The sequence below is a fragment of the Platalea leucorodia genome, assembly GCF_965183815.1.
Source record: "Platalea leucorodia genome assembly, chromosome: W".
Lineage (NCBI taxonomy): Eukaryota > Metazoa > Chordata > Aves > Pelecaniformes > Threskiornithidae > Platalea > Platalea leucorodia.
The window spans coordinates 46,534,576-46,555,117 of NC_138859.1; the positions used below are offsets into that span (position 1 = coordinate 46,534,576).

The window sequence follows — 20,542 nt, forward strand, 5'->3', positions numbered from 1 at the left end:
AACTGACGTTATGTAGAATTTATTTCCATAGGTAGTCCAGTTAAATTTTCTTAAAGCAATTGTTCCCAGCACAGCACTAGAGGCTTAGAAAAAACGATATGGACAACAAAGCCCAGCCGTGCACAGGAACTGGGAGAAATGGTTCCCTTTGCAGGGACAAGGAAGGCAGTTGGTCTCTGGTATCGGTTAAATTCCTCAACATCCAGGATTCACTTCTCATCCTGATTCTTTCTCTAAAATCCTTGTCTGGTCTGAGTCAGTTGATGAACGACATGTGGCCAATAGACTGGTTGTTCATCCCCTTACCGTTGGTGATTATTGTCCTATTAATCTTCTGGCTTCTGCCTTTTCATGATTTTCCCTTACAGTTGAAACAGTTCTATTCTCCCTGAGGAAACTCCATTTCCTTCAGAACTTTTGTTAAAACGTTGAAAAAAACCCATGTTTTTTGGGTCCTATTTACCTGTCTGATTTTCTGTCTAAATAATATGCTGTTAAGGTTATGCGATAGTAGTTCTGTCTGGGAAAGTGGATAGTAAGTACATTTTGATCCTACTTCAAACCTTGTGGCCACAGGCCGAAACCAGAGAAATGGCTGAACCAGCATGACAGGATCTTAAGAAGTTACAAAAATTCAGGTCTTCTGAAAACGTTATAAAGTTACCGATCTTCTTAGCGAATATTTAGTGAAATTATTGTATTTATTACTGATGGAAAGTAAAATTATCTGAAGGACTCCTAAGTAAGTAATAATGGAAGTAGTGAGATATTCATGAGTGCCATAGCACACACAACATGTGTTAGACATTGACGTTAGACATTATTGATAATAATGATGATACAAGCTGTGATATTGTCAGAGCATACATTATAGCTTTTAATATGCATACATATAACTTTTAATGTCTACACATGTATAAATAGATGTTTTCTGTAAGAGGCAAGTAGGCGCCTATTGCCCTTCCTATGTGATAGGGAAGTATGTATTTTGGATGTTTTCTCAGTTTTAAACAGCTTAAATACATTCTGTGCAAAGAAATATGAATCAAATTTAACTTGGAAAAGCTTAGAAAAGCTGATATTTGGAGGGTTCTATGTTTTAAAGAGTTAGAGTTTAAACACTTGGGTTACTGCCTGCTTTCAGTGTCATTTATTTACAGATGTTTTCTGAAACACCAAACATATCATTGTACAGGTACCTCAGTTTGTTTTATACAGATAGGTAAAGTCTTAGTTACTGAGGAAGACACCTTCACGTCTGGCATCCCCGTTACGCATAAGAGACGAGCCGTGAGATGACTGGAGCGCGTCAGCTGAGAGCTGCCGCCCCACTGCGTTGGGCCAGCGTGTGCCTGGCTGGTTGCTCTTCCTCGCGCCCTGTGAACTCTGACTAGAGAGGGAGAGCTTACGTTCACGGTAGACAGGCGTACTGTGGATGCAAATCCAGGTTTTGTAGGTACTGCCGTCGCTGTCTCCTGGGTGGCTACTTCAGTGCGCATTTCTGTAAGCAGTGGCGTCTGCTTGGGCAGGCCCCTGCCGTTTTTTCACACCCTCTCATCTCCTGCTTAATTATCCTGGGTCTAATGCTCACAACTAGGTAGTTTTGGATGGTTTATTTTTTCCACTCAGGCTGTTTCCTTGGTCCGGTTTATGAGATGGCCATGCAAACAGCTGTACTGGCTTTGGGGCAGGAGTAATCACTGGAGGGGAGACTCATTCAGCGCCCCTGCTGAAAGATACGCTCATTACTGCAATTAGCAACTTGCGTTACTGTTGGAAGTGGTGACATAGGGGTGTGTTCTGCTGGCTTGCATCAGATTTGCATGGGAAGGGGAAAAAAAACAGGTAGTACAGATAAGCTAAATTAAGCTTCATTTTAGCAGATGTGCTTCAGCAAAGGCATGGAAAATCTAAAGGCTGCAATAACTATGTGGTATTTTCATTCATTATTTTAGCTAAAATTGAATTATTTGCCAGCAGTAAGAGTTCGAATAGCAAAAAATTAACAGTAATTGGCACAGAGTTTGAATCATTTTATTGTCAGCAATCAAATATTTGAGGTGTTTGATTGGAGGGTGGTAACGTTGTCTCTATTTTTGTTTCTTAATAAATGGAGGGATTCTAAGTGTAAAGCTTGTTCTGAAATTCTGTAAAGCTCCAGTTGTCTGCTTTCCTCCTGGCAGCCAGGGTTCTGCATGGTCTTCACACAGCTAGGAAAATTCCAGCCTAAATTAAGTGGAATTTCTGTTTACTATATAATCAAGGGTGAGGTTCTCCTCCTTTAATTCTACGAGCATGGAATTGACATAGCACTGGCTGGCTGTAAATTATGATGTGAAACTCCAGCTTCAGGTTTTTATAGATTGCGCACAGAATCTGTCCACAGAAGGATGCTCGACATTCAGAGACTAGTGAATACTGTCCTAAATGTAATCATAGTCCAATAAAGACAGTGGCAGAATTGTTACTGGCTCCCGTGCATTCAAGTTTTCACTGCCAGACTTTTTCACTGAAGAAGTCTTAAGCCAGAGGTCTGTGCCTCTGCTTTCAGTTGATGGGCCCTCATCAAATCTCTTTCTATCGGAAACTGCTGAAGGGGCTGAAGACATTGTGCTGGGTTGGAGATTCTGTAGGGATGCTGTAGTGAAAAAGACATAACTAAAAATCAAGATTTTTTGAAATTACTTTGGTGATGTTGGGTATTTCATGAGGAATTATTTTAGACAGAGCCTGCCGTCAAAGAAGGTGAAGTGATGGAGCAAAGAGGGCCCATATGGCATTCTAATTGTATGAAGCTTGCAGTTAACCTCAATTTGTGCCCGCAGCAGATAACGCCTATACATTGCATAGAACACTTACTTTACACGATGCTAGGTGTATGTCTGTAGTGCTACCATCCATCCCATGCTGCAAAAGCCTCAGTCAAAACTACTTTCAAAGATAAGTAAAAATGTTTTCTTTATTTCATGGGTAGATTTGCTTCAGTTTCAGTTTTTCAGTATTGTTTTATGGTCTTTCTTTTTTTTCACTTAGTAGACAAAAATCCGAAATGAACTTTGCAGAAAATGTTTGTGCCAAAAAAGCATTTATTTTGTCTTTTTGTATTCATATTATACTTCACCCTATGCTTCAAAGCTGAATTCAATCACTGACAAAAGAACTGAAGTTAGAAGGTCACAGGGCACAAAAAGCATGAAGCACTGCAGTTGTTCTTCATCTTCTTTGTAAATAGTAAAAAGTACACTTTCTACTTCACAAAGTTTTCTAGTAAATTCTACATATATGCATATGTATGTGTAGATTTATACAGTGATTGTTCTATGCTTGATATAAGTGTTTTCTGATATTCTGTAATGTTTGGGATCACTAACATTGTCTGGATATAATTGGTATTTTTAAAATGTTGTACATGTTAATCTTACTCACTTCCATGAACTCGGAGGGGTTTTTTTGTATCTGAATGGGTGAACATGGGAATGATGGAAGTTATTGAAAATGTTTACAGGAAAATAAGGTGTCAATTTTAGCATGACCGTTGCTCTTTGTGCCTGGATTTGACTTCTTGCTGTTGATGGATGTTACTGTAGGAAGAAGGTGGCTTTGTAATGACTTTCACAGTGATGCTTATTTAGATCTGTCTGTTATGGTTGATCTTGAGTCATAACGCTGCTGCTGTTGGCTTATAAGCTATAATAGTTGAAAAATATGATGGAACGATCAGAAGTGTATTCAGATGAAAAATGCATCGTTCCATTCTCATACGAGGTGTATTGTGTGGTATTATTTTATCCGTACTTGTGTGTGTATTTCCATTTACATGTGTCCATAGGCACAGACATTATTTAAATAGCCTGTACGTAACTATAGAAGTCCTCCAGTGTTAAGCTACAGGTGTCCTGCAAAAAATATACTATGAAATCTGAAATGATGGGGAACATATTAGTGCATGCCTATTTTATAGAATCAGGTAGTATTTTAAAGTTCCTTTTCAGTAAACATTATTTTTAGTAGTTAAACATGATCAGCAAGATTTCAGCTAGAGCTATAGACAAGTCACACGGTTTCTGTGAGCTGTTTTCAGGAATTATCAGCTTTTTGTTTTCCTTCCACATTCTGTAGGAAGAGAACAACTCTCCTCTCACTGGGGACTTAGGTAGAACATGAGTGTGCATCTCTCTCTCTAGCTCATATTTGAGTGGAATGCTAAACTTTTTCAAATTGTTTTAAAGTCTTCTACTGTCTTTACATAGAAAATCCAAGGCTGTAAAATTGCCTAGTTCAGCTACTTAACTGCCATTGAAGAATAAAATCCATTATGCTAAAATGATGAAATTTTGCAGTCCAGAACTTCCCATTTCTTCTAGACTCACTAGAAAGTGAACGTGATTGCTGTGCAAAGTCCTTCCTCACTCTCCGACTTTGCAGAAAATTTCTTAAGCTCCAGAAGCCACTCTTTTCCCCAAAATTTTCCTCTGGGAAAACTCGCAATACGTACCTCAGAACGGTCGTTCTTTCTATAGCAGTAACATAGCAGCGTCTCCGCAGGGGGCTTACCTACCTGCTCGTGGGTGTGTTCTCATACTCTGTTACAATTAGTTACCTGTATGCTTATTAAGGTGTGTGTCCTAACTTGATGCTCAGGGAAACATACTGTATATCTTTATGTTCTGATCGATACTTTCCTCATTTGTCCTTCCAGTACCTTCATAAGAGACATCATGTATTTATTAACAAATGTTTGCTTTCTCATTCTAGCTGTGCTGCCAATTTGTTTGTCAAAATCCTTGTTTTCTCTAATACTATCTAATTACTATCTACAAACCTTGGTTAAACTATACAGCTGCTTATTTTATGTACGCTACTTACAGTTGACTACTAAAAGGCAGTACTTCTTAATGATGCATGCTTTGAAGTCCTGTTGATTTGCTTAAAATCTGCTGTCTCTCTGAAAGAACGGGAAGCCCGTCTCTCAATGCAGGAAACGCCTTGCAGGACAGGAGTTCCTTCAGTGAAAGTCTGTATGGTATTTGGTATAATACCTGAGAGAACGAGTTCGGATTGATCTTTAAATTCTTGTTTGTTGACTTTGAAATCCAACAGAGAACAAAACTTTCCATGAGTAACAGTCTGGGAGTTAGATTAGTCTGTGTTTAGAAAGGTCCAAAGAATTGGACGTGAGAAGTATTCCTATTAGTAGGGCTAGGGCTGGGAAGGGATTTATAGGTAGAGTATCATTTTTTTTAGTGGATGGCAGACAGGTGCAACGTTCTGAGAAGCGCCCGCTAACTTTGTGCTCATTTTGAGAAAGTTTGGTGTTAATCTGAGGTACTAGGGCTCTAGTCTCAGTGGAGTGTGTATGATACCGTGCTTACTCTTTCAGTGTAACGCAGTTCGTGCTTCTAATTTTGTCAGCCCAAATCGTACGATCAATTAGAATAAAGTACCCCAAACAGTCAACAGATTACGTATGCATACAGATTTCTGATTCTCTTATTTACCTTGTCATTTTAAAATTCCTGGTTTTGTACCCATGGAGTCCCTGTTCTCACAGACATGAAGGATGTAACTTACTTGATAAGAAAGCTGAAATTCTCATGTAACAGAAAGTTTTCAAGATATAAGGCTTTATGAAACTTACAATTAAATGGAAATCAAAAGATGTAATCTGTCGAGCTGGTAATATTACTTATGCACTTCATAAAGGATTTCAAAGTCTTAATTATTTTTGAAAGTCTGGACTGGTTTGAAATAAAAAATGAAAGCCAACTGAGGATGATTTTTATCTCGTCGCTTGCTAATATGCAGAAAGAATACTGCTTCAAAATGGATGCACCCTTTTCTGACACTGCTTTTGGGTGACTGGAAGAAGTTGGAAGGGGTTTGTTTAGTTGGTCTTTTCCACCTTTTTCGGAGCTGTGAATGTGTGTACGCTTACAAAGGAGACGAGACATGGTTCAGCCCATCACTGGTCTTTGCAGTGACATCTACTGGGCTGCTTCTGCAGCTCTGTATGAACAGCTAATGGTAACGGGAGCTGCTGCTGGTAGAGCTCTGCCTGCTCTAACCTCCTTGTTTAAATGCCTTCTCTAGCATTTCTACCCCGTCTGTGATGTGAATGTTCTTTATGTGTCTCTGTACTTGTGGGCAAGCCCTTTAATTTGCCATTTTCTTAAATGCTTATAGACTGAAGACCCAACCATGGAAAGGCCATACACATTTAAGGATTTCCTTCTCAGACCAAGAAGGTGAGGGAGAGGACCTTCGTATTTAAAAACATTTCTTACTTCAAGGTTTGTTATTTAGCCACTGTTTAAGGGTTGTTGAATGAAATGTACCTCCTTGTCTTCTAGCCACAAATCTCGTGTAAAGGGTTTCTTGAGACTGAAGATGGCTTATATGCCTAAAAATGGTGGCCAGGAGGAAGAAAACAGTGATCAAAGGGATGAATCTGAGGTAAGGCTTAATGCTTGCGGAAGCATTCAAGTTATTAGAGATTCAAGTATAATTGTGGAAAAAGTAGTACCTTTGAAAGATAAAACCCTGGTAGCAGTGTTAGTAGCAGCTTACTCTCCTCCCCTCAGCTTGCCTTTTTTTTTTTTTTTCTTCTGTAACTTAGTGTTTTCTCAACCATTTCAAGTATTTCAAAGTATTTCGGCTGCCACAGTGAATTCTAAAGTCTGTCTTGACTCAGTTTGTTGAGCAAGTGGAAGTCAGAAAGTCTATGCAAGTAATTTGTAAACATAATGGTGTGTATTAGGTACCTCTTCTTCAGAGTCCATTTCAGAATAGGTGTTATAACATTTTTCTTTATTTCCTTGGCAGTGTTGACTTTGCAGACAATAAAGCTCATGCAAGCACAGCAGGTTTAAAGACTTCTCAGCACTCTTATCAGCCATCATCCATTTTAAGAATTAGCTGCAATTAGAGCTGACAGAGTGAATGTCAGCCCGAGTTTGCCTTACTAATCGTGTGCAGCAGTCATCTGTAACTAGGGAACGAGGGCTCTTGTCCCAAGCCATACATCTCCGAGTTCAAAGTTAGCAGTTGGTTCTCTTTGGCTTCTTGACTGGGAATCTGCACCTGGCCATCACTAGAATGAGCAACCACCCAAATACGGTTGGGAGTCCCAGTTGTAATGGACTGATGGGATTTTAGGTTTTATATCATTGAAGCGAGGTGCACACTGTAACCACAGAGCTTATTCTATTTCTGTATGGTTTACATTTAAGTAATTTTGAACATGTCTTTGGAAAATTTTCAGAATTTGTACCTATATGCTGATGTAAGCAACAATGAAATAACTTCTCTTGAACTTTAAAATTTTTACAATTTCTTTTTCTTTTTTTTTTTTCCCTTTTTTCATTCCTAAGCACGGATGGGATGTAGTTGATTCCAATGACTCCGCATCTCAACGTCAGGAGGAGTTACCACCTCCTCCACTGCCTCCTGGATGGGAAGAAAAGGTGGACAACCTGGGGCGGACTTACTATGTCAACCATAACAACAGGACTACTCAGTGGCATCGACCAAGTTTAATGTAAGTGGCAGTGTAGTGCAATGTTTTGTGGATGTGTGCACAATTATCAATAAGTAGTGATTTTTTCCAACAAACATAATGATTTTGAATTTACAAATTCAAGGCTAGAAAAAGTCTTAAGCAAGACTTTGATAAAGCAGTTTATAAAGGAACAGTATTCTTTTTCAGTAACAGATTAATTATGATTTTGGTGCTAACTGTGCTACATATATGAAACTATTCATGGAAAAATTTTCACAAATGTGCTAATAAATTGAGAACAAAAACCTGGACATCTTCAGTTTAAAAGGAACCTTTTTTTTTTTTTTTTTTTTTTAAAGAAAAAAAAAAAAAAAAGAATGGGAAGCGACTTCCCCACCCCCAGCAAATCACATATACACATTGGGTATTCTGGAAAATTCTAGGAAACCTGAAGGGGTGGGAGGGAAGTCACTGCATTGTTAATGTACCTTAGAATATTGGGAGACAGATAGGGAATTTTTCAGTAAGTAATTTAACAGGAATAAATTACTTTCTTCTGTAGAGACTGTTGTAAAGGTAAGGAAAAAAGTACTCAACTCTAAGTTTTAATTAAGTTAAACTGATTAACTTTGAGGAGATCCTGATTATTATTCAGTGTATAGACTCTGTACCTATGTACACTGCTTGTGGTTATGTGGAGTTGCTGTTCGAGCCTTCATTATATGTTTCTTATGATTAGATTTATAAAGCTGTGGCAAGCTTACATTTTAAAAAGTACGTATAATTGACAACGTTAAGAGGATACTGAAATCATGTATTAGGTAAACATCTTGCATTATTTTTATGTAGTGACTAATCTTCCACTATTGTTTATTACAATAGTAATGGTTATTCTTTCTTGAATATTCATAATCATAGCTAAATTGCACAAATGTCTGTTGTCCTTCCTTAAGGCACTATTCGTTCGTCTGATGCATTTCTCTTAGTTAGAACTGAATTAAATTTTGTTCTGTATCTTGAACTATTTATTATTGAACTATTTGAGCTATTTACTAAGCAATGTGCATTTTGTCAAGTAAATCTCATTAACTACCATCATTATGATTGGTAACAATCAATAAGTGTCTATAAGAAAAGCACGTTTTATAAATTATTTGATTTAGCACCTCCTTGTAATCCAATTACGCTAAATGAAGTAAAGAGTACATGGATTCAGAAATATTTGACTGGCAGATACCAAAAAGTAATCATCAGTAGAAAGCATCATCCTCAGATGGGTATATAAAATGAAGGCCTCAGGGGTTTGCTTTTAGCTAGGTATCATCACAGGTAGTTTGGAAACAAATGCATAATTACTACTGATAAACTCTGTACATGACACGAGGATTGCTGAAGAGTGAAGACTTCAGAATGATGCTGTTTAGCCTTCAAATTCTGTGAATTTATGAAACCACTAGGAGCAGGAGGTCTCATGAGGTTGAAAGTAGGATACGTAACCTCTCCCTTTGAGGCTAGTAACTCAGATACTAAGTTAGTCACCAAGGAAAAACACTGAATGCTGCACAGTCCATGTCTGCAGTAGGAAGATGAGAGTGTTTCATTCTCATAGTTCTTTAAAATGTGCAATGATGAAATGATTGCACAGAGAAGTTTTTCCTGAACATAAACATCTTTCAAAGTTACAGTCCCTCATCCTGAAGGAGAGGTTCAAATACAATACTGCCTTCTAACAGCATCTGCCCATCGAGTACTGCAACAGAGCTCTGTGTGTAGCTGTGCACATGGGGAAGTCCCACAAGCCAGGCAGGTCTCCATGAGGGAACTGGGGTATTTTCCGTTTCCACCACTGCTGGCATGAGCCACGCTACTGGTTGCAGCCAGTCAAAAAGCTGTCCATACCACAGCAGCTTGGATTTGCTTTGGCTATCAAAAAAAGGAAAGCAATAGTTGACATAAAGACAGGGGCAAAGGTAAAGACATAAAGATGGGGCAAAGGTAGAATCTCAGGGTGAGGAATGATTCTGGTCATCACAGGAGAGGATGAGTAATGATAGGTTAGTATATTTGAGCGTGGACTTCCATCTCTGCTCGCCCAGCTTTGATGGATAAAGAATGTTAATTTCCATTGTTACGTGACATTTGTGAAGTGCTTCCAGTTTTATTTACTTTGGATCGAGGGATTAAACGGTCTCCTATTTATGAAGCCTGACATATGCAAAAATAACGATTTTTATAATCAAAAGCATTAATGAGGTTTTGAAAGCAATGGACAAAGTAGGTGTTTTAGTTTAACATCCATTATTTTCTTGTTCTTTCCTCCTTCCCATGCTTTCGTGTGCCCGCTATCCAGTGACGTGGGATCTGATTCAGATAACAATATCAGACAAATAAACCAAGAAGCAGCCCATAGGCGGTTCCGCTCTCGGAGACACATTAGCGAGGATTTGGAACCAGAACCTATGGAGATTGGAGACATTCCTGAGGTACGTAAAGGTCTTGGTTTTAAGAAGTTGACTAAATTTCAAGCTGATGTGTTTCTCATTTGTAAGCTAATTACTATACAACATATGTAGTGATGTTTTTACATGGTGTTTATGGAAATAGCCCAAGTAAAATACCAGTGACACAATAAAAATCCTAAACAGAGCTATACTTTCAGGGACCCGTGCATTTGTGGGCGCCTGATAATGTGTGCACAATATTAAATACTATACAAATGCTGGGAGAAACATTTATCATTCCAAGCATTGTTTTTATCTACATTGACAGAAACACTTTCAATATTCTGCTTTGAATAACAGTGAGTCGTAAAAAGAAGGGAAACATACTGGCTGGAACTGCCATGTACTTTAATTTTCTTAGTGTCTTGGTTTAGAAGAAAGAGAAGCTGTTGGGTTTTTTCCTAAAATACTTGCTTTTAGTTAGAATTCTGAGATCTTATTAATCGGGGTGAGTGTTTGTTTAATTTATAGCTAGACTAAATAAATTAAATTTGGTGGATATTTGTAGGCCTAAGTGAGAGTTTGTGCAAAGCTCGAATCCGATTGAACTTTAAGGAATATTTTATTATGTGAATCACAGACAAAATTCTTTGTGAAAGCTAGTTTAGGTTCGCTAAATGCTATTCTGAGCAACAAATAGATTTCTGAAACTATTGCTGCACTCGTCACCTGTTAATATTTGACTTGCAGATACTAATGAGTCCTTTCTATTATGCATTTTATTCTGAATTAAAATTAACAGTTGTTTCTTACAAGTTTTAGTAAGAGTGCAGAATTAGTTACATTTTGAACAAAATTTCAAATAGGATCTATTTCATGAGAGCACTTTTTTATGCATCTTTTCATCTACATCATTTTCTGTGTTGAATTGTAAAGCATTGTGTCATCATCAACGTAAAAACCGTTTTGAAGTCAACATGAGAACCATTTTTCCCTGTGAGTACTTCACACTGAGTGGAGTGTTTGTTTGTGTGTTCTAGGGATTGGTTTATTTTGTTAAATATTAAGGCTGATTATCACACCTGTGTTTGCGGCAATGAGGTGGTCACATAGAAGGCAAAGGGAAAGAAGACTTTATCTGTCTTTATGAATCCTTAACGTAGTTTCTTCTCTTTTGTTAGCCTTGGGAAACCATTTCAGAGGAGGCAAGTGCAAGTGGAGATTCCTTAAGCTTGTCATTGCCACCTCCTCCTGCATCTCCAGTATCCCGTACCAGTCCTCAGGAGCTATCTGAGGAACTGAGCAGAAGACTTCAGGTCACTCCTGATTCCAATGGGGAACAACTCAGTTCTTTGATTGTACGTGACATGCTGCTCTTGCTATATAAACCTCTGTTACTGTAATCTTCTGTTAGTTTGACCTAATCTGAATCATTTACACAGATGGGTAGTAATTGCTGGCCTCGGGAAAACCCGAGCATACCGTTAAAATTATCTTCCAAAAAATGCATCATAATTTCACCATTGAGCAAACTGCCTTGAACAAGAGAATTCCTCAGTTTAGATTTAATGTTTTCATCTGTGAGTTTAACTTCAGACTCTGCTACTGTTACACCTCTAGTGAAACAAAATATGTAATACTAGAGAGTATCGAGCTAAGAATTCCCAAAGGAAAGAGGAAAAACGGCTAACGCTCTTTCAGTCATCATCCATTTTACTACATGATAATTTTTCTGAAGTTCAGTATTTTAACTGCACATGTCTATATTAAAGCATGTGCTTTCTTATATTAGGATTTTATAAACCCCTCGTAGTTTACTGGATTAACTATTATAAAACTAACAAATTATTAGAGTTGAACGTAGGTGGTTCTGGTGAAATCCTCCATAAGTTTTTAAGTGTCTAGTCTGGAAAAAAATTGTCTCTCACCATAAGAGTTTACTTGAGGTAAAACTAAAAATTGTTCTCTATACTTGTGTTATCCAGTAGTTTGTCAGACTGATGATACCACAAAAAATAACGATAATACGCTTGCAAGTGCAGGAATGTCTTATGTCTCTCTTGATTACGAAAAACAATTGTAAGTTTTAAACAGAACATCGTGCTGCAATTTATTCTTTTTTTTAATTCTTGGTATATGCCATCAAGGTACCTTTGCAATTCAAGAGATAAGAAATTATATTTACTCTTGTTCTGATTAAATAGAATCTTGATTAGGTGCAAGTTTTTCACAAAGAGCTTATGCAATAGGTGTCTTACAATGATTTGTATGTTATCTAGAGGTTAGTTAGCAAATTACAGCTCTGATGGCTAACCACGTGCAAAAGAGTCACTTGTGCTTTTGTAGATAACTGCAGCTTTTAGTAGACCTTCACTTGGAGGGCAAGAGGTTAATCAAATAGTTTCAGTGGCAAGATTAGGGCTTACATTTTTTTACACCAAAAATAATAAATAAATGGTATAGCTGCAAAGTTATCTTAATTAAAATAATTCAATAATATATTCCTATGCAAACTAGCTCTTTTATGAGCCACTGAGTGATAACATCTTTCTTATCCGTGCAATGAAAATTACAATCAGACCACACTTGCAAAGAAAGAGATTGTCAAAGCCTTTAAAATCCCTGTTACTGTGCATTATCCAGTGTAAGAGGCTGTTGGCGCCCTGAAGGTAGCAGAAGAAACCAGACAGTGAGATTCCTCTGAGATGCCATGCTGAGGCCCCCAGAGTCTGCAAGCAGAGACTGAGTGGTCAGCAGCGTTTAGCGTGCAGCCTCAGCGTGTCCGCCAAGGCAGCTCACGTCTCCGCTGTGCCTCCCATGGCTCTGGCCCCTCTGAGGGCTCGCTGGCCTGACCCAGCACTTAAGTCTGAGCTGGTTCCATGGGAGTGAACAGTGCTTACCCTGGGCTAATCAATCCCCCAGTTTGGAGGTTGGCAAGCGCCGTACAGAGACATCCAAGAGCTTCATCTGGGTTGAGCCGGGTCGGCAGGAACAGTTTGGCCCTTCCAGCTGAGCACAAGCTACGATCCACGTGCTCAGGGGCGTCCACGTGACGGTTCCTCTTGATCCAGGTTCCCAAAGGCTTGTGAGATCAGCTTCATGACTTTGCATGGAGGAAGCTTTTCCCAAACCCACTAGCTCTGAACTGGCTTTACATAAAGCTGGCCCCCGTCTGCAGGTTGTGGGCTGAAACTAGAAGCCCTTACAGTTGCTTTTCCCCAGCAGCGTGCCTATACTGGTATATCCAGCCTGACCTTCGAGTGGTTTACACAGAGACAGCTTCAGTGTCTCTACATCCATACGTAATTAATCTACAACACAGCTGAATTGCCAACAGATAGTTGAGGAGTGATTGTGTGTGTGTTAAGGTATTTTGTCACTCTCCTCGTGTATCTGTGTAATGCCAGAAAACACTTCAGACTTGCTGGTCAATGCATTTGTCAGACCAATCCTTTCACATTAATCTTTAGCATAACATAGAAGCAAGGTGTAATTATGTCTTTTTTTCTATATTTTTTTTTAAACACTGATCTTTTAACAGAATGTGCTCTTAGGACTGATGTTTTCAAGTAAGAGTTGGGGTTTCTGATATGCCTCTCAAATAGTTTGCTTCGTGGTGTTGCTTCGTTATCTTTCAGTGGTACATAAGGGTGCCCATGTGAGTGGCTATAAATAGGCTAGGTCATCTGCTTGTTTATTAGTGCATTCGTACTCGTACCATTAATATCCAGAAAAGGGTAATGCTAGTTACTCTTCGATTAAAGATGAGGTATCAGCTATGCAAAATAATGAGTTTAAGAATTACCCAAGGCTTGTTTCTGTACATGGAACTTACAGTGTCAATCAAACCACAGAGAAAAGCTGTGTGAGAAAATGCATTTGAAGTGAAATGCTGTTTAGATGCTGATTGATTTTATTGAATACTGTACAGATACTGTATTTTATTGAATACTGGTCAGCCCTGAAGTGGTCAGGCAGTTGGACGAGATGGTCCTTGTAGGTCCCTTCCAACTGAAACACTCTATTCATGGCTTTCCTTGCTGCCAGCTCTCATGACTACAGTATCTGTCTTTTTTTTATTATTTTTTTCATTATATGGGATTTCTAATGAGTAACAAAAAATGATGGCTGATGCCATGCCTAATGTCTTCTAGATGTCTTGGTACCAGCTATGGGAATGTTTCAAATTTACTGTAATGCTGACGTGTTTGTTATGTTGGACTACACCTGGTAGACCAGGTATTAATGCTGCAGGGCAATGGTTGCTAACTGATGTCGGCAGAACATTAGTTCCTTCTTCAATACAAAGAATATGAGCATGGCACATTACTTCCTTCTGAAACATTTTTTTAATTGGGTAGCAAACGTCTTGTTATCAAGAAGTAAAAGCTGAAATTCTCTTCGGACGTCTTCCTTGTAATTTTGTGATGTGAAGAAGCCTCTGTGGCTGTGAGTCCCAAAACCAATGTCGTAGCAAGTGGAAAATGTCATTATTGATCCTTGTCACTTCCCACGTGCTGTCCCTTTATAATCTGAGCCTGTCCCTCATGGAATGGAATTCAGTCACTTGACACCACTGTGCTTTATCACCTTATTTTTGATAAATCTCACAGGTTTGTGAGGAATTACATTTTAGTATCAAGCAGACATGCTAGCATATCTGCTTTTTTTAGGGCTTTTTTGTTTCTGATTCATTGGGAAGTTCAACAACTACAAGGCAAACAAGAAAATTAAGGCTTGATTTTTTAAAAAGAAATACTGTAAATTTTTAAGTAAATAAATTTTTAAGACTTTGAGGTCTCATCCATAGTATTTGATTTTGGATTTGGTTTTTAATGCCTGATTTTTGTCAATAATGCATGCCATCTGTGAATTTCACCATGAGGTAATGAAAACCGAGGTGAAGCATTCACTGCCTGAAGAGCTGTATTACAGCTACAGTTTTTATTGCAATGTCTGTTTTACAGAGAAGTGTTATCTGCTTAATTTTTGGCTAAGAAACAATGTTCTTAGCTTAATTGTTTGGATTTTTTTCCATCCCTCTTATAATTTTTTTCTTGCTGGACAACTTGGCCTGCTTTTATGTTAAGATTTCACGTCACTTACAAAATCATGTGGGACAGAGGATTTTTAATGTAAGAGTTGCCCTTTCTATTTGACCTTTCCAAAGAAATTCAGAGCAATTCACCTGATCCTCACTGGGTTCAAACCAGAATTCCTGGAGCCAGGATTTTCACCTGGGGTAATGCTGCTGCATTCTGCCACTGGTTTTATCATCGTAGGGGGAAAAAAAAAAATCACATCTTTTTTCTATCGGAATTTGTTCATGTTGACATTTCTGCTTTAGTAAAATGAATGAGCCCTTTTTTTATAATATATATGAAGGGTCACTGTCAACAGAGAAATTACATATACCACTAGCTGGTAAAATAGGAGGAGATACTAATACGGGAGATTTTATTACAGAGAGGTTTGTCCCTGTAAAACATAAGTAATCTGTCAAGTAATTGGGTATATTCTAATGTCCTTTTCTTTTGGTATTATTTCTGTTATATTTATAGGTGCCCTAATGATCATTACAATATAGCGTTCTATCTCTAGCAATTAGTTTGCTTTCATATTGAATTTCTGGATTAACTCCAGCCAGCAAACTTCTGAGCACTTCTCTGTCATTTGTTAAACAGCAAACTTTAAAGCTGCTGTTAATGTTGTTATTGAAGAATAAGCTAAGCATCATGTACTAAGATGCAGATTTGGAAATTATTAATATGCCAAGAGACGATCTCAGCAAGGCTCCCGCCGTGGCTGTAATCCCAGAGAAAGTTCTGCAGAACTTGCTGCTTTCCCAGCCACGGGCTCGGGATGTCGGAGGCACGAGAACCACGTAATCATCCCCCGCGTAGGACTGGCATCCTCTCCTGCCCCGTGCAAGTAACGAACGTAGGGGTTCACCGGGGCAGTACGCCGCGTGCAGGAATTTGTTAACTCCAGCCTGTTGGTTCTCCAAGGACCACAGTGCCAGTATGCAGCCAGAAGTTTTGCATTTTCCTTATGCTGCTTGTGCTCCCGCCACGTTCTCTAAAATGTCTTCCAAAGATACTTGAAAATAGTTTCCCAAAAGTTCCATGGCATTTTCATGTCCCGTTATGTCTTTAGTTAATCTTCCCCTTTATTGCTGATTGCACAACTGTTAATTTTCCCGCATGTTTTCCCAGATGGGATGGCCTATCCTCTTCTCCTAGATTAGGTCAATAAAGCATTGTAACTTGGATGCTAGAGATGAGTACAAGATGTGTATCCAAGTACTTTCCTTTTCTCAGTTAATCTGAAACAGTCCAGGATGGAATGCTGAGAATTTAGATTTTTCATTGCTTGCCATGTTTCTCTAGAAATATTATAACTAAAGACACTGCAACATAAATATTTTTAGGGGTTTGAATTAAATGGGAGAAGAGTAAAGTTACTGAAAAAAAAGTCCATTTTTTAAGACACCTTAACTTAAAGACGTCTGTCTTTTTTTTTTGTTTCCAGCAAAGAGATCCTTCTTCAAGATTAAGATCTTGCAGTGTAACAGATACAGTTGCTGAACAGTCTCAGTTATCCTTGGTAAGCCAAAGCTAACTTCTGTTTCTTTCTTTTTGTTTCAACATTCTCTGATACTGAATAATATCTTCTCTTAGGTCAGTTCCAGTCAGATATAGAACAGTAACCAGTGTGGGCATATGACTATCCCAAATAGTAATGGATACCAAATTAATAATCATCATGGTCAGCAACTAAACTGAGGACATTCATGAGAGAGAACGATGTTTTGAGACTGAGAGCATAGTCACACTAACTTTAGTTATCTAGCATAGAAATTTAGTTTACTAAACTGTAGATATATAGTCAGTGGAGAGAGAAAATCCTCCAAGGGGTAGGAGAGGGCAGCAGCACCATCTACAGTTGGAACTGTAGCAGCCACAGGACTCCCCTATCGGGTGTATTTTTGTGTCCTGTAAATTGATTTTACTTGGAATATATAAATCTGTATAACGTTAAAAAAGATTCGTGTTTTACGTAGTTGTAGTTAAAAGGAGCCTTTTTGTGATAGTCCTTGTACGATAGAACTGAATAGAATTGCATCTGTTGTAGTTTTTTAATCTCAGAGATTTAGCTAAGTGGCTGCTTCTGCAATTTTATTTAAGTAGATTCTTCAAACAGGAAAAGATACAAAGATTTTTTTTTTTAAAACAAGATTCTCTCTCACATCATAACCATGCACACCTTTGATCTAATTGATAGAAAGTTCTACATATTTTGTCCTACAACCCAAGTATGAGGACTGCAAATGTAGTAAGCTATAGAGAAACTACTTAAAATAGGATTGTGCAAGATAGGCTTTTGAATACGTGTTCAGATTTTCAAAATAATGTAATAATTTAATATTTTTTAAAATTATACTTTTCTTCCAGGATTTTTTTTTGCCAATTTTTAATTGGAAATATTACATATATATGTATTACATATGAATCTACAAATAGCAAATTTGTCTATCTTTTTAATGGAAATTTTGAATAAATACTGTACATCAATAAGTTTGTTATTAAAGCTGATGTCTCTCCTTTGCTTGTTCTCTCTGTCGCTCTTAGGCAGGCATTTACAATAACCATAGTGGTTTTCTCTTTGTTTAGTTTTTTCACATGTTCTGTAAGTTGTTTCGTGTGCCCACATTTGCTGCTTACAGATGCATGTAATAGCTGTTGTTCAGAGAACTGCTTCTGAAGTATTATCCCTCTTTGCTTTTCTCTTCTGGGTAAACAACGGTGTGGGTTCAGCCCGGTTACACCTTAACTGTCCTCGCTCTCTACTAGACACAGTTGTCTCCTCACGCAGTCTGTTCCAGAGGTGTTCTGCTTCTTTATTTCATATCACTTACATTCTGATTCTGGGCTTCTTATCACTTTACGGAGTCTGGGCTTCTTTAACTGATGTCGTCAGGTTGGGGTTGGTGATATATCTTTCACTTTATTATTGTAGAACACTCATTTCATTAGCAAATGCTCAAAACAGCAGAATTGAAGGCATTGCTCTAAAACAACATTGTTACCTGATTGTAATCATATTTAATCCTTACTAAGCTAATGATAATTTATCTTCTAGCAACTAAATACATACTTTCTTTCTAAATGCAGTGCTGTTCTTGACTGTATTAATCGTTACTGAAAATTCAAAGTACCGTTTCCATCTTTTTCGCCTGACTTTTTCTGTGCACTCAGTGATGACCAGAATGTATCCGTTTTGGTTTTAAATACCATGTTTGTGGGCGGAACATGCAAAATTTGTTTGGGGAAAGAAAAAATAATAAGATCATGTTACATTTAGAGTAAATGTTCTTATTATTATGATTAGCAATACTGAACATATAGAATTGGATACAAGAACTCTTGAAATTCCTTTGGTGGTTTTTGTATGAGATTGTGACTTGGTTATCAGTGATTGATGACTCAGTTTTTTGCTATTATCTTAAACATTATTTCCATCTAATTGCTCTCTTTTAATAAGTTTGAGTGTCTGTGATTCCTTACTCCTAAAGATGTGATGGTAATCTGTGACCTTCATCACTAAATATACTTACCTGTAACATTAATTATCATTTAACAGCAGAGTGGTCCATCTAGGAGAGCTCGTTCTTCAACTGTCACAGGTGGTGAGGAACCAACGGTAATAATACTCTTTATCAAGCGCTATCTCTAAATAAAATGTGGGTAGATTTAGGTCTTGTACAACAAAGAACTTCTTTTCACAAAGCAGCAGTGTGTTGAATGAAGTACAGCCACTGAATCAATAGTTATATTTCTTTGTAGTGTTTCAAATTGTCTCAAAATTTCTCAAAACACTGCAATTTCACTCAAATACTAGCATGTTTTAATGATGTGGATATGCCACTGAGTTTTAATAGAGTCGTGCACTAAGGAAATACCTCAGGGTTCTGAAAAATGAACGATACAATACCTAATTCTTTAAAAACTGATATTGAAAGACTCGGGGATTAGAGACATCAAATCAGTATACATGTAGCTGTGTTTTTAGCTTGCTTCTGGCTTCCCTTACTCTCCATTAGACTAATTCATTTTAATTCTTAAAGTTCATCTTAATTTGAGAATTGTGGAGGTACAGTGATATATCATAGAGTTCTTAATGGTCTTATTTAGTGCCAGTTTTCATTTTCCAGTAGTTGTTCAGCAGTCCAAAGCTGAATTTTTACTTTGATCATCAAATAAAATTCTGGAACTGCTTTTCTGAAAGCATAATACAAGGAAAGTGGTTTTAATTTATATTGGACTTTGTCAAAAACATCCCATACTTTTTTAACCTGATTAAACGTCAGTCTTGGAGCAAGTTATTTCATAGAAATCATTTTACAGTAACTCTCATAATAGCTTTTATGAATATATGGGCTCCTAGATAATTTGTTTCAGGGAAAGAAGTATGATTTAGATGTGGTATGTTTGCTGTTTGTATGTGGTAATGTCGGATCTTAATGTGGGTGTTGATGCATCAAACATCGTCTGTGGACTGTTGTCAGGCCACTTGCTGTGGCCTTATTGACCACTGATGAATGGTTTGGAACCCATTAGAAGAGTCTTGGGAAGGGTAGCCGCCTTATCGTTGCCTGCCAGCTCTGTGAACTAGGACGAGCGGGGAAAAATAGCATAGTCTTTCCAGCACTTGACTGTTCAGGAAAGAAAGAAATCAGAGTCTCGTAGTTTGTTTCAGTGGGTATTACTTAGTTTCCTCATCTGTTTTCCTCTGTTTTCTACTTCCTATTGTAGTATGTCACCTTTCTGACCCATTCGGTGTCTCTTCTCATTTCCTTTCTTGATTATCTAGGCGGTCTCCAGTTCAGTGTGTCAAGTATCTCTTCTCTTAAAAAGCAAATATACTGACTTAAGGAGGAGTCCTGGAACAGAGGTCTTAAGAATATGAAGCAAGAATTACAGTTACTTACTTTGCTGGAGCAAAGAATGTAGAGTGTAGAAAAAGAATGTATCCTCAATTTCAGCCAGAGCTTTCAGAGGCCTAAAGAGAGTTATCAAATTCTACTGTGCAGTCTAATTCACATCTTCGATCTTTGGGTAGTAATTTTCCACTGTATACGTATTTTTAAATGGAATGATCATAAACCACAAATCACTGTTTTTAAGGACGTGGGAAGAGTGACTTTTTTGCTTGCTTTGTGGTTAGTGTGGTGAATAAAGCTAAAGACGTAGAGACAGAGGTCGCTATCCAAGTAGCCTTAGTTGTGGCTTAATACTTCCATGCTCTTAGGAGTCTGCATAGTGACTCAAAGCACGGGCAGTATATACTTTAGGAAAAGAAAATATATTTCGTAGTAAGATGTAGAATACTTGCACTGAGGAATCTGAGTAGTAAAATAAGGAAAAACAGTGGAACTCCTAGAGTTTACAATATTAATGAATGGATTGCAGGTATTGAACTGGAAAATGGAATCATACTTAGCCCTCTAAGTTTTACCAATTAATTTTGCATTCACCCTATTCATCCTATGTATGCTGTAAGTGATTACAGGTTTTTCTTATACTGTCAGCCATAATGCAGT

The 20,542-nt window shown here is 37.8% G+C and overlaps 1 protein-coding gene across 3 annotated transcripts in view; it reads left to right on the forward strand.

Annotated features, from left to right (window-relative positions):
- Positions 1–20,542, forward strand: part of LOC309601660 (E3 ubiquitin-protein ligase NEDD4-like) — a gene marked incomplete at its 5' end in the record, with an annotated part of 100,731 nt that overhangs the window by 42,193 nt on the left and 37,996 nt on the right. For 2 of the 3 annotated variants that reach the window (XM_082334819.1, XM_082334818.1), the window contains 7 exons: positions 6,184–6,245; positions 6,351–6,453; positions 7,371–7,537; positions 9,849–9,981; positions 11,121–11,297; positions 16,471–16,545; positions 18,583–18,642. In XM_082334819.1, the coding sequence (XP_082190945.1) occupies positions 6,199–6,245; positions 6,351–6,453; positions 7,371–7,537; positions 9,849–9,981; positions 11,121–11,297; positions 16,471–16,545; positions 18,583–18,642 (762 nt within the window). The remainder of the gene's footprint in view (positions 1–6,183; positions 6,246–6,350; positions 6,454–7,370; positions 7,538–9,848; positions 9,982–11,120; positions 11,298–16,470; positions 16,546–18,582; positions 18,643–20,542) is intronic. The other variant, XM_082334820.1, reaches the window with a different exon arrangement.